The sequence below is a fragment of the Dermacentor albipictus genome, chromosome 10, assembly GCF_038994185.2.
Source record: "Dermacentor albipictus isolate Rhodes 1998 colony chromosome 10, USDA_Dalb.pri_finalv2, whole genome shotgun sequence".
In the NCBI taxonomy this organism is placed as follows: domain Eukaryota; kingdom Metazoa; phylum Arthropoda; class Arachnida; order Ixodida; family Ixodidae; genus Dermacentor; species Dermacentor albipictus.
This window is the reverse complement of record NC_091830.1, coordinates 21,100,922-21,115,188: the sequence shown is the minus strand read 5'-3', so window position 1 is coordinate 21,115,188 and position 14,267 is coordinate 21,100,922. Positions and strand designations below refer to the sequence as shown.

Below are 14,267 nucleotides of genomic sequence, written 5' to 3'. Positions count from 1 at the left end.
TGAATAAGTTTGAATGACGCACTTCGTGTCTTAAGTTTTAACAACTTAGATAGTCATTTTGTTGAGCCACAAACACAGGCTGTAAGGTCAAGGTCTAGTAATATCTGTGATGGTCTAGGAAGCATTAGTCTGCACTAATTTATGTGCTTTTGGTGCATCCTGCATGGCTAACTTGACTGAGAGTGCACCTAGGTCTGTGCATGTATTAGCTCTACCATTTATTTGCACATTGCCCACTGGCTGACCAATCGCAAACTTATGTCTTACTGTCATAGTCATAGTCAAGCAAGTAGTATGACTCTTGTAGCTAAACTGCTGGCAAATTAACACTCAAATTTTGCCTAATGGTAGCACTTTACAGCAAATTTGGTTTAGTACCACATTTTCTGGCATTAGTACCAGCTTTGTCCTCAATGAATTCAAACTGTTCGACTGAATAAAAATGACGACACCATCTGCCACAGCTATGGCAAGAAAAATGTCCTCTATAGCTGTGACAGTAAGACCCACTGTTCTTTTGCAGTGAAATAGAAAGCTTCAGAGTGGTGTTGCCACAGACAACATGCATGATGTGGGCTGTCTGATTATTATTTGTGGATGAAAGTGGTGATGCCAAAAAACATGGTGTTAAACCATGCTCACTGTGAAATCCTATCTTTAAACGAAATTTTGATTGAAGTCATCCAGCGATTTAGCTGGGAAAGTCGGTACAGTATTGCCCACTGTTAAAAAGACCCACAAATTAGTATTGCGGTACCAGTTACTGTTCACTTTTGAAATGAAGGCCTTGGCCATAATTTTTTTACCCATATAGTCTAGGTCGACCTGATATATCACATCAAGCATTTTACTGTATGCAGTTGATAATGCATTCAAATTATGTTGAATCGAATGCAAATTAAGTGTTCCCTTTATTAGTGGACCATACTGTGCACTTGTTTGAAGTTTTGTGCCCGATGCTTCCGAGCTCCGGTAAACTTAATTGGTCTCCAACAACTCGTTCTGCAGGTTGAACGATGAAGCTGTCAGGGTCCTGGAATCGCATGCCGGTGAGCACAACTTTCCAGCATCCTTCTTATTTCTAAATGCATAATGGCCTTTTTAGGGTCGTTGAACTGGGTTCGGTGCTCAGCAGGCAATGGTACGAAGTTAACAAAGTAGTGCGGTCATCGCACCCTCACTGCATTTCACAGTGCAGGTGTTTCTCACGTGTGACACTTTGTATAGAATAGCTAGTTCTATTAACTAAGCACTTTTTCTGAATCGAACAAACCAACTACTCCATATGCTGCGACCACACCCTTTAGGCATCCATTTACGTCGAATAACTTATTTAGCCAACTTCACGCTTTCAGTATGCCACATGCTATGTTTCATTTGAGAGCACAAGCAATGTGCTGTGGCATCTAGTCGCAGAAACACGTTACTCCACTTGTTTGGCAGTTAATAGACAGTTTTAGTTTAGCGTACGCTATAGCATTGCATACACTATAATATGGCAGGTCGATACTGTGCATGTGCGGAATGCTAAACGACCCATAGCGTATAGCGTACGCATGCTATTTCTCAAATTTAGTGTTAGCGTGCTTGCGTGGTTTGCATAGTTTGCGGAAAACATGGCGGCGGTCCAAGAGCACAAGCAATGTGCTGTGGCATCTAGTCGCAGAAACACATTACTCCACTTGTTTGGAAGTTAATAGACAGTTTTAGTTTAGCGTACGCTATAGCACTGCATACACTATAATATGGCAGGTCGATACTGTGCATGCGCGGAACGCTAAACGACCCATAGCGTATAGCGTACGCATGCTATTTCTCAAATTTAGTGTTAGCGTCCTTGCGTCGTTTGCATAGTTTGCGGAAAACATGGCGGCGGTCCCAGCTGCCCGCTTCGAATTGAATTGGGTGTTGCCTTTGTAAAATTCACTCTGTTCATAGCAAATGACTGTGTAAACGGCTTTCGCTTAGTCTCAAGCCACTTCGACGACAGAGTATTGTGGATAATCTTGCACAGTTTTCGAGATTGCTTCCCGTTTTGAATGAGTCGAAGTCTAACGAAAGATACATTCGAGATGTCAGCGCCACCTATCGCTCCAGTCAGAAGATAGCTGCACGACGGCTTATAGCCTCCGAGTTCTGAACATCTCGCAGGGCAACTAAAACTGTAACAAACATGTGCTGCTTAGCGTACGCTATACTATAACGTAGAGCATACGCTATAAGTTGCGTACGTTTAACTAAAACTGTCTAATGGGTTCATATCTGCGATGTCTTCCATTTAATAAATACATTGTATATTGTGACGTAAAAGAATGAGACTTAACGTTACCTTGAAATACATGAAAAGTCTTTCACACATCACACTATATTTTGGTTGTGAATGCAAAGTGAAAGAAGTCTCTCATTACTTTCATAGTGTTGTTTGCTTTGTATGAGACTGATTATATACTACTTAGACTTAGCACTGGTGTCGAACACGCAAGAGGTCAAGAAACTTGAAGGAAAGAGCAGGGAGAATGTTTGGCTCTGCGTTACAGAAATTACCACGCATGACGATATCTCAAATGCCAGAGCATGAGTGGAAGATCGCAGCGATAGATTGAGTAGCATGTAAACCTATTCACAGCATGAACGAAGGGTTTTGAAAAGATGCTTTGGGTAGGAGATGGAATATATGATGACAGAGCAGCACAAAAAAAAAGAAAGAAAAACGTGAGAGAAAGTTGCATTACATTGTTCACGCATGGAACTGCCTTTGTGTGCATGTACTGGCTCGCATTGCTGTGGGTTTGTCCATTGCTTTTTGCCCCTTTGATTCAGAGGCCTCTCTGTGCTGAATTCAGATATATATTCACCTTACCAGACATTTAGCTTAACCTATAGAGAGATAAATAAAGGTGCCCTCAAAGGGTTCACCTTATCCGAAACCTTCATTTAGCTGTTTATGTTAAGGGGAATTTATTGTGTATTAGGAAGATGCAGTTGATAGAAGCCTTATAGTTGCTGCACATTTAAAACCTCTTCAGAGAAGCGCGAAGATGTTGGCCCACTTTCATAAATTGACATGTTAAGGTTTTCCTGTGGTTCAGGGTACCGACAGCATCTACCCTTGGCCTGTGAGAATGCATTGCATGCTGCTGCAATGTGCTTGTCCACAAATTCGGCTTGTGTGATGTTTTTCAGGAGCCGCGTCTGTGCTGGCTCTGGCACAGCAGGTATGTTGGCTGCATATGTTTTTTAAATTTGTAGTTCGATATATTTTTGGTTTTGTCCATCCTGTGCGAAATTGCTCTGCTGGAAACTAGCTGTAGCTTCAAGATGTGCCATTTCTAGCCCTGTTCCCTTGTTTTCTGTACCAACTGGCCGCACGTTTGTAGAAACCATGAAACAATTATTCAACATTGCCAACTAATCATTGCTAACTAGGCCCTAGACATTGCGTTCGCAAACAGATGCGGCAAATATAATTTCTTTACCTGTGACAGCAAGCTTCACATTATTGCTCGAGAGAGCACCTGACCTTTCCTTCCTCTTCTTTAAATCATGTCAGTTCTCATTATTATTGTTGTGTCCTTATATTGATGTTGGCTGATAACTAGGTTTGCTTAGACGTCACATAGCCTTTGGCAAGGCTAAGAAATTTGAAATGTCCAGGCTTATGCAGCAGTGCCACCATTTGCTGGTGAATAAAACTACTGTGTCAGTAGCATAACTTAACATAACTTAACATAACTTAACGTAACATAACTTAACAGTAACATGGAGAAATGCAGTGGATGTTGGCTTTATTACTTTTCTTTAGATAGTATTGTTAAGTTCCAATGTCTTGTCACTGAGGTGTTACTGGTTATAACATTTATGCAATTTTTATATGTGTAAATGGTAAAAAAGTTGAAGCCTTTTGTTGGTTGGTTGATTGATTGATTTGCTGCTGCTTTTATTTCTGCCCGTTCAGAGGTCCTAAAGTCTAAACCTGACTACGCTTTCATGTGTTGTCCTTGTGCCGTTTGCAGGATAGGCAGCTGGTGTCTGCCCTCGAGGACATCAGCCCAGAGTCGGTAAGTGCCCTAGCGCCATCTGTTCTCAGACTGCATAACAAACTTGATACCTCCTACCTTCTTAGATGCATAACCACATGAAGCCAAGAGACAATGAAGCCTTGGAAAGCATATTGGAAATTACAATGTGGTTTAAATTAAAACTATGGGACTATGGATGGCTAATGCTCCCAGGGTCAGATCTTGTATGCATACAAAAGTGCCAAACCAAAGCAGCTGTCACCGTAGCTCAATTCATAGAGCATTGCATGCCTAATGTGGAACATGTGGGTTTGGCTCCTACAGGTGTCAAGTTGCCTTTTCATCCCGTTTAATTTCCCCCTTTTCTTACTTCTACATGTCAGTGTAATCCAACCGAAAATGAAGACCTATTCTTTTTTTGCTTTCTTGCGTCATTGTGATCTCCGAGTGTCACATCTGTCCATCAAAGGTACAACGAGAAGAGACATACCTACCATCATGAAAAAGCAAGCACACAACGAAATTCGAGCTCTTATCAACTCCAGCAGTTTTCTCTGTAACTTGTGAGAACATTGCAATACGAAAGCAATGGGGCTCTATTCTGTAGTGCAACCGCTTGGAGAAGAGGCATTGAGCATTTCATTGCAATTGGCCTCCTGGTACTTTTCACGCTGTAACAGCTGTTGGGGCTGGTCTTCCCACGATACTCCATTGTACAAATCGTTTGCAGCACTGTGGAAGCGGCGGGACTGCTTAGCCAACAGGAAGGCTGGGTGCCCCTCAGTCTGTGTTCATCAGCTTCGTATTGTCTGCGCAGTGGCTCCTGAATTCTCGGTACACGACGGGCATGCGCAAAGGTCTTGGCATCTTACGTATCGCTGTAATGTGTCATGCTCCAAGCAAAAACAATTCTATAATCCTGCCAGTAGTGGTACAATTATCTCGGGAATTATATTTTGCTGTGCAATGATGTTGCCTGTGTACACCTCCTACCTTTGGCATTGGCAGTTGTGCAAATGACTTGCGAGGTGGAGTATAGTCACATTTTTTGTGCTGTTTTCATTGTGAAACATTTCAGCACGCATTTGTTCTGCTCCAGCACATTTAATTTCCAGCCCTGGTTGCCATGTTGAAAAGAGGCAAAACGTAGAAATACTTGTGTAGTGAGACATGCTCGCATGTTGGATGACTGTGGTCACTCAAAACCAACCTAAAGCTCCCCAGGACAGCGTTGTGACTTTGGAATGGTGGGGACAGCTGCAAGAAAAACTGCCTGGCAAGTGTTTGGACAATGAAAATCTCGTCACGAGACTGAGTTCTTTGCGGTGCTGAACCAGTGAAAGTCTGCTGCTCAAAATCGAGACTAAGTGTTGGCTAGTCTTTAGTCGACAAGAAACGGCAGATATGCAGCAATGAGGCACGGATGGTGTGTGCTTTAAGCTACGTTTGTGTCATGACATGCTGTTCGTTCAAGCTGTCATTGAAGCACCTTTCTGGCCCGAGTCCAGCTCCAAACATGCAGGAGTGACATGTCGTTTGTGCTCTGCAGGCATACTCGTTCCCAGAGGATGTGGTCCGGGAGCAGATCCAGCTGGAGCTTCAGACACTCAGGGTACAGATCACCAAGAGCCAGGCTGTACTCACCTACCTCGTAAGTTGATTTATTCTTTTTTACAGCAAAGGTGTTAAGGGGAGTTCCACAACAGTTGTGCAGCAGTGATGAAGGCTGATGGCAGCATGGTTAGTACCAACTAACCATGCTGACCAACCATGAAAGGCGATTCCGGTTCAAATGTGGTTCCGGTACACAAGTTTGGTGAAAGGCAACATATTGGAAACTATTGGCCAATTTCACTTACGTGTGCATGCTGCAAACTACTTGAACACATAGTTTCAAAGTCAATCTACACCTACCTTGAAGACAAGAAAGCTTTTTTCCCAACCAGCATGGATTTTGGCAGCACGTTTCGACTGTCACACAGGTGATAGAAACGATCAATGATTTTACAGCTTCCTTGAACAATAGAAAGCAGGTCGACGCTATATTTTTAGATTGCTTGAAGGCTTTTGATCCGGTCGTACATAACGAATTAATTAAAAAACTGATGGAGATGAATATAAATTATGATGTTGTTATGTGGATCTGCTCATGTCTTACAGATCGGACACAATACATTGAAATAAATTGTAACAAATCTAACCAATTCAAAATAACCTCAGGCGTTCCACAGGGATCCGTTTTAGGACCACTTCTTTTTCTAGTTTACATAAATGATATTGCTCATCACATAAGTAACAATCATCCGGTTATTTGCAGACGATTGTTTATTACATTGTGAAATCAATAACCAAAACGATCAGGCGTCACTTAGTCAAGCTCTTAAATCTGTAGAAGTCTGGCCACAAAAAGTAAAATGAAAACTAACGAATCTAAATCAGTCATGCTCAGAGTTACAAACAAAACAAAGCATGTTATTGAGTGTAATTATGAGATGAACTCAACAATTCTAACCGAAGCTGAAACGATAAAATACCTAGGTTTAACAATTTTGAGAGACTTAAGTTGGAAATCACACATAGACAGAATTTGTGGAGCTGCAGAAAAAAAAATATGGTTCCTTCACCGAAAATCAAAGCTAGCAACCACGCCCATCAAACTACTTGCATATTTAACTTACATTAGACCGACGTTAGAGTATGCCAGTGTCATTTGGGATTTGTTTCAATCAGGATTAATAAACGGCATTGAGAAGATAGAGAAAATCTGCAAGGTTCATTCTTTCCAGGTATTATCGTACCGACTCTGTTTCTGAAATGCTTTGGTTGCTTGATTTGCCTCCACTGGCCCAACGGCAGAAGTTCGCTAGACCTAAATTTCTTTTTTTGTTATCAAAAGGCCACTTCAATATTGAAACCACACCCTATCTTGCTCCCAGGCAGGCTATTCCAAAAGCATACCTGGACATGTACGCTTATTCATTTTTTCCGCAAGCGACTAAGGAATGGAATAGTTTGCCGGCATCTGTTTTGCAGTTGAGTAGCATTAAAATCTTTGAGAAACGGGCTAAAAACCTTGTATGAAATTGAATATTAGTAGTGTTGTGCAAACGTTGTCACACTTTTCTAGAAATACATACAATAGTCTTTCTTTTATGCTTCTTCTGATATCACTGTCACAATGTTACACACATGTATTTCTTAGCCAGAATATTGTATTTGTATTTGGTTATTTGTTTTGCATCGTATTTCCAACATTCAGTGCTTCATGTCCTATTTACGTTTGTAAGGTGTTTACATTTTTTACGCTATGTGTAATCTTGCTGTACCCACCCTGATACGGCCAAGACGGGCAACAGTATTTTAAAATAAATAAATGAATGTCAAAGAAGAGCCAGAAATGCAGCCTGCATCGAAGCTCTTAATTCGCTCTGAAACCCAGTTATCAAGAGTTATAGAATAAATGTTATGGTAGCACATAGCTTACTCGAATAGACAGCGTCTTTACAGACCTATGTTAGCGAGTTATTGGTAGTTTTTTGTTTATCGCGTCACATTTCACCAGCTCCACACTGGAGGGCTTGTCTGGTACGCATACACAAATACACAAGAAAATGAATGGAGGAAGGGCTGCTTCAATAGCTTTATTGGTAAAGCACTACATGGGTAATGCAGGTGATGTTGGTTTGGTTTCAACGTATAGCAAGTTGGCTTTTTATTCATTTATTTACATTTGTTTTTATGCTTCTACATTTTGGTTGAGCATAAGTGATTTCACCTATGTTTTATCTTGCTTCATTGGCTTTTTTTTTTCATACAGTTGTAATCAACTTTCTGCATTCTTAGATTTGCCTCAGGTATCATTGCATGACTTCGTTGTTTGGACACTCTTTTGGGCAAATCACTTTAATCCTTCCTTTGCACTTTGTAGCAGAGCCGTGGTTCAAGGTTACCTCTGCACCCATCGTCTGAGTGTGCGACCATCGATCGCAAGGCCCTAGTTCCACACCGTGGGTACTCTGAAGAAGGTTAGTCTGTCATTGGAGGACATTGACACCTATTCTGCATACTGTTGTGCAGTAACTGATGTTGTTAACCTTGTCAGTGTGGCATGGATATTTCAATGAGTGCAGCCATCACATTTTGCACTTGTGATTTTTTTTACTTGGTAATAATGATTTGAACCCTCTAAAAGTCTAAATTCTGAGGGAAGAAATGCTGGTGTCAGAGCATCTTAATTCACTTACCATAACACTTGTTTTGATATCCAGAATGTGGATGCATTATGATGTCATGATACTGACCTGGCTCGCTTTGTTTTTGCAATTGCCGCGGCTGCCACAGGTAAGCGCAGCCATACAAAACACATGCGGCACTCTTGTGTGTATTCTATGAGCTACCTTGTCATAGCCAGCCTAATTGCCACGTGACGTCAGTCACTATTGCTCTGTGTCATGACTTTATGATAATGTCAATAATGCCAGGTCAGCTGTTTTGAGACTAAGTTTAGTATAAAATTACCATAACTTGGAAGTGTTTCCCAACCTTTCTACTCCCTAGGAGTTGTCGTTTTACATACGACATGCATGTGACAGAGTTCACAGCTTCTTTAAAGCTTCTTTCAAAGGGTGTTGCAGTAAGTTTTGATGACAGTAAATCAGTTTGCACAGTTGCTAGACAGTGCCGTCATAAACTTCTACTAGAACAACTTGGTGGGCTCATCCTATTCATGCTTTCTTGTATATTTTGTTTATTCACACAGTCGGTTATGCTGTGCACTTTCTCTACATGCAGCTGGAAGCCAACAGCTTCACTTGAAAGGCTGCCTGCTCTCTCCCCTCCAACTTTTCATACACTCACCATTTCATATTTAAAATGTTTGCCTTATGTTTATGGGAAGATACATACTATAAACACTGAAGGCCTTTTGGCACAGTTCTTCAGATGTCATGAGGAATTGTTGCTTTGGGCAAAATTTAAAGGGGCAAGTGGAGGGTATCATTAGAGTGTGTCATGATGATGATGATTTATTGGCATCCCCTTTGAAACCGGTCAGTGACAGTCGCCTAGTCTGCTTGAGTTGATCAAGTATCTTATATATGCTTTTCAGCCTAGCAATTTTGTAGACGTCGCCTTAATCTTTTTTTCTCTTCCTCAAAATTTGTATCTACCTTGTACCACTACTTATGCCTGTAACGATTCAGTCGTATCAATCGCTTCCGTGATTTTTTCCTCCAATACTCTTAACATCCCTTGCTTCTCTTGACTGCTGACCAGTTGGTGCCTTCCGTCCACTTTAAATCCAAGCACTTCTGGAAGGTGTACGTTACCAGCACCAATTGGGTGGTGGTACCATCTGGTGCTAAGGAATGAAACCACTCTGTTGATACCATGACCTGTGGGATAGGGCGATGCGGTGAGAATGGCAGCACATGATCTTGAGGTCATGCCATTGTGGAAGCTCACTGCAATGGTGGGCAGAGCATGGTGAGCATGCTTAAATGCGCACTGCTTTGAGGGACTAAAAGGAGGAAAAGAGGCAACTTTAACATGCTTTTAGAAAAAGCATTTGCGAGGAGGTGGCTCTAAATATGCTCAAGTAAAACTCTTGCTTGGGCTAGTTGGTTCATGTTTGAATTAGTAAAGGCAAGGCGCAGAAGACCAGGACTCAAGAAGAAGAATGTGAAGAAGAACGCAAGAAGACGCCGGTCCTGTCGTTTGTGTTCTTCTTCTTAAGTCCTGGTCTTCTGCACCTTGCGTTTACTAATTCAAGCTCTAAATACTAGACATACTCCACACCTTTCTCAAGGAGATTTAGAAACTTTACCAAATGCTTCTCATGTCTATAAAAGAATGACACTTAGCAAACGTGAGGGTTTACTAACACTTATAAGACCTTTTCGTGCGATACTAAAGTTAGTCTAACATATTACTGTGATGTGACAACAAAATTTGGGGACGTTATGTCACGATGGGACTTGGCATAGGGAGGTCGCATGTTGCACTTTCATGTGGTTGTCACTGTGATCACATAGACAAAGCGAGTCAGTGTATCACGACGTCATCACACGTCCACTTCCTTGGTACAGAAAGTGAATCCTGTTTGCAGGAACAAGCAATAGCAGTCAACTGCTTAGGCTACTTTGGAGCTTGCAACTTTTTCTCTTTTTTTCCTTCTGAGGTTTAGACATGTTTAAACTCGTACAATGCAGACTCATAACAAGTAATGTCATATGTCGTGTCAGTACTCTTTTAATACAGTTGAACCTCGATTATAACAAATGTAGGTAAATGTATTATCAGATTTAACAAAATAAACTATGTTTCGTGCCAATATCAGCACATGTCAGTTATACGCTGATAGCGAATCTCATATGTAAAGAATGTATTTTTGTTTCAAATGCAACTTCATATAAGGATGTTTGAATTCAATGCTATGCTCTATGCGCTGTGCCAAACTTCCATTAATGCCATGAATGTGAGAGCTGATGTCAAACAGCCAGCTTTGTCACCATGTTTGTGTTGCCTGGTGACATATGAGAGGCTGTTCTTGTTTGTTTTTATTTTCTGCTGTCCTGACTGGGAGAGTAGTTCTTAGAACAAGAAGAAAATGAGAATGTTGAAGAAAGAATGCAGCGGTGGCGTAGAGGTAGAACACCCGCCTCGCGTGCAAGAGGTTCGTGGTTCGAATCCCGGTGCCGCACAATTTTCCACCGGATTAAAAAAAAAAATCCGCGTGTTGATAAAATTGCATAAAACAGGCCTGGAGTTTGACCTGATCCAGGTGACCAGAACCGGTAATGCACTCCCTCACCAGAGCAGGATTGGCCACCCTGGTGCAGTACTTGGCCACAACCTCCTATATGAACACAACAATCAAACCCCGGCCCTCAGTCCCCAGCAGCTGCGAAGCAACTAACCACGGCGGCGGTCAGACCTGCGACGCAGCAGAGGGTGCTAAGAATCCCTGGCTCCAGACAGGCCGCCATTGGAATATGAACCTGGCAACGTTTAACGCTAGAACGTTATCTAGTGAGGCGATTCTAGCAGTCCTATTGGAGGAATTAGAGGGCAGTAAATGGGATATAATAGGGCTCAGTGAAGTTAGGGGGCCAAAAGAAGCATATACAGTGCTAAAAAGCGGGCACGTCCTGTGCTACCGGGGCTTAGCGGAGAGACGAGAACTAGGAGTCGGATTCCTGATTAATAAGAATATAGTCGGTAACATACAGGAACTCTATCCTCCTGAGACCCGGGATGCATTTGGGTGCACAGATTTTTTCCAAACTTTCAGAATAAGTCAGTAGGTTTATGAAGATGAAAAGTGTTAAATATTTTTTTAACAGCCCTGATAGTTTCAGCTCAGCGCGATGTCCAATATATTGGACACCGGGATGCTACCCGGTCTTTTTCACCCAGCGTGCACGTAATGCCATACCGCAGATATTGCGCTCAAACTCGTGTGCAAAAATATTTTAATAACTCGAAAGGCAAAGTAGCGAATAAAGTACAAAAAAGAGCATTCCTCTGCTCAACAAAAATTTTGCTCTTGTGTTCACTTCCTGTGGGCAACTTCAAAACGCTTTTTTTCCTGGGTGAAGCCGAAGAAGAGCCGACATTTTGTGAAAAAGATATTTGTTTTCATGTCACAGCCATGTAGTCTGCAACGGGCAGCGTTTGCAGTATCTGCCAGCATTGAGCAGTGGGTAGTGCTCTTTTTTTGGGGTTCTCGAGGAGACAGTCGAGCCTGCCTTGATGGCGGATGCCACTCGGCTTTGTTCTAACTCTTCTACTCATTCTGCTTCTTCCCTTGAGCCACGAGAGTCTCGGCAACAGATTGGCGGAACTGCATAGATTTGAGTATTTCTTTCCGCTGTTTCTTTAGGGAGGGTATGTGCCGCGTGTACTGCACCCAGGAGTTGCTGAGGGCAATGTAGAAGAGGTGAAAGATGGCTCTGACTATCCACTTGTTGACGCGTGCTTTTATCCTGTAGTAACTTATCATTTGGTCTGCCTTGTCAACACCCCCCATGTTGACGTTGTACATGCGCACAACATCTGGTCGAGGGACATCGATATGTCCTTTACCTTACGAGACCACCTGCGACAGGTGTCTTGCGGGTCCTAGCCATGGATTGAAAAAAGAAAGGTTATCCGCTTAATTCATCAGACACGCGAGGCCAGTCCCCTAAAGAAAAAAACGAGACGCGATTTCGTCCACAAGCCGCTAAATGCCAACAGTGCTCGCCTGCTGTTCATAACAAGGTCATCTTAAAAGCGCGGTCAAAATAACCGGGTTGAGTCCCAGCGTCCAACATAATGGACACGCGAAATCAAAGGAAGCGTGAAAAAAAGTAAGAGCACCAAAAATTTAAATTTCGTATTCTGCGCTTATGCTGTTGTATTGACTTTATTATAAAATCAAAGATATGCCCTGAAAGCCGGTAGAAATACGAGAAACAGTGCTTACTTCTCCGGCAGCTGCCGTAAAACGCCGCGCCGCTGAATGCCGCCATTGTGGAACTGTTTCAGCAGGAATTTGAACGATGTATTTTCATCAATGCTGCATAGATGGCGCAAACAGGTGTCCAATAAGTTGGACAGTGCAGTTTTATGAGGATGAAAGCCTTGTCACAGGAGTGCTGTCTTATTTCTTGATGTCCAATATATTGGACAAATCCCCATAGCGGGGTCTCAGGAGGCTATAGCATTAGCAGGAGGGTGGCAGGCCTTGTTGTGAAACTCAATAAGAGGTACAAAATGAAGGTTGTACAGGTCTACGCCCCTACATCCAATCGTGATGACCAGGAAGTCGAAAGCTTCTATGAAGACGTGGAATCGGCTATGAGTAAAGTCAAAACAAAATACACTATACTGATGGGCGACTTCAATGCCAAGGTAGGCAAGAAGCAGGCTGGAGACAAGGCAGTGGGGGAATATGGCATAGGCACTAGGAATAGCAGGGCAGAGTTATTAGTAGAGTTTGCAGAACAGAATAATATGCGGATAATGAATACCTTCTTCCGCAAGCGGGATAGCCGAAAGTGGACATGGAGGAGCCCGAACGGCAAGACTAGAAATGAAATAGACTTCATACTCTGCGCTAACCCTGGCATCATACAAGATGTGGACGTGCTCAACAAGGTGCGTTGCAGTGACCATAGGATGGTAAGAACTCGAGTTAGCCTAGACCTGAGGAGAGAACGGAAGAAACTGGTACATAAGATACCAATAAATGAGTTAGCGGTAAGAGGAAAAGTAGAGGAATTCCAGATCAAGCTACAGAACAGGTATTCAGTTTAACTCAGGAAGAAGACCTTAGTGTTGAAGCAATGAACTACAATCTTGTGGGCATCATTAAGGAGTGTGCAATAGAAGTCGGTGGTGACTCCACTAGACAGGATACCAGTAAGCTATCGCAGGAGACGAAAGATCTCATCAAGAAACGCCAATGTATGAAAGCCTCTAACCCTACAGCTAGAATAGAACTGGCAGAACTTTCGAAGTTAATCAATAAGCGTAAGACAGCTGACATAAGGAAGTATAATATGGATAGAATTGAACATGCTCTCAAGAACGGAGGAAGCCTAAAAACAGTGAAGAAGAAACTAGGAATTGGCAGGAATCAGATGTATGCGTTAAGAGACAAAGCCGGCAATATCATTACTAATATGGATGAGATAGTACAAGTGGCTGAGGAGTTCTATAGAGATTTATACAGTACTAGTGCCACCCACGACAATAATGAAAGAGAAAATAGTCTAGAGGAATTCGAAATCCCACAGGTAACGCCGGAAGAAGTAAAGAAAGCCTTGGGGGATATGCAAAGGGGGAAGGCAGCTGGGGAGGATCAGGTAACAGCAGATTTGTTGAAGGATGGTGGGCAGATTGTTCTAGAGAAACGGGCCACCCTGTATACGCAATGCCTCGTGACTTCAAGCGTACCGGAATCTTGGAAAAACGCTAACATAATCCTAATCCATCAGAAAGGAAACGCCAAAGACTTGTAAAATTATCGACCGATCAGCTTACTGTCTGTTGCCTACAAAGTATTTACTAAAGTAATTGCAAATAGAATCAGGAACACCTTAGACTTCCGTCAACCAAAGGACCAGGCAGGATTCCGTAAAGGCTACTCAACAATAGACCATATTCACACTATCAATCAGGTGATAGAAAAATGTGCGGAATATAACCAACCTTTATATATAGCTTTCATTGATTACGAGAAAGCGTTTGATTCAGTCGAAA

General features: G+C 42.3%; 1 protein-coding gene across 5 annotated transcripts in view; it reads left to right on the top strand.

The window, feature by feature from the left end:
• Positions 1–14,267, top strand: part of LOC135919705 (inositol 1,4,5-triphosphate receptor associated 2-like) — a 222,017-nt gene that overhangs the window by 93,303 nt on the left and 114,447 nt on the right. For all 5 annotated transcript variants that reach the window (XM_065453557.2, XM_065453558.1, XM_065453556.1 and 2 more), the window contains exons 17-21: positions 1,009–1,049; positions 3,184–3,215; positions 4,014–4,058; positions 5,569–5,670; positions 7,948–8,044. In XM_065453557.2, coding sequence (XP_065309629.1) covers positions 1,009–1,049; positions 3,184–3,215; positions 4,014–4,058; positions 5,569–5,670; positions 7,948–8,044 — 317 coding nt within the window. The remainder of the gene's footprint in view (positions 1–1,008; positions 1,050–3,183; positions 3,216–4,013; positions 4,059–5,568; positions 5,671–7,947; positions 8,045–14,267) is intronic.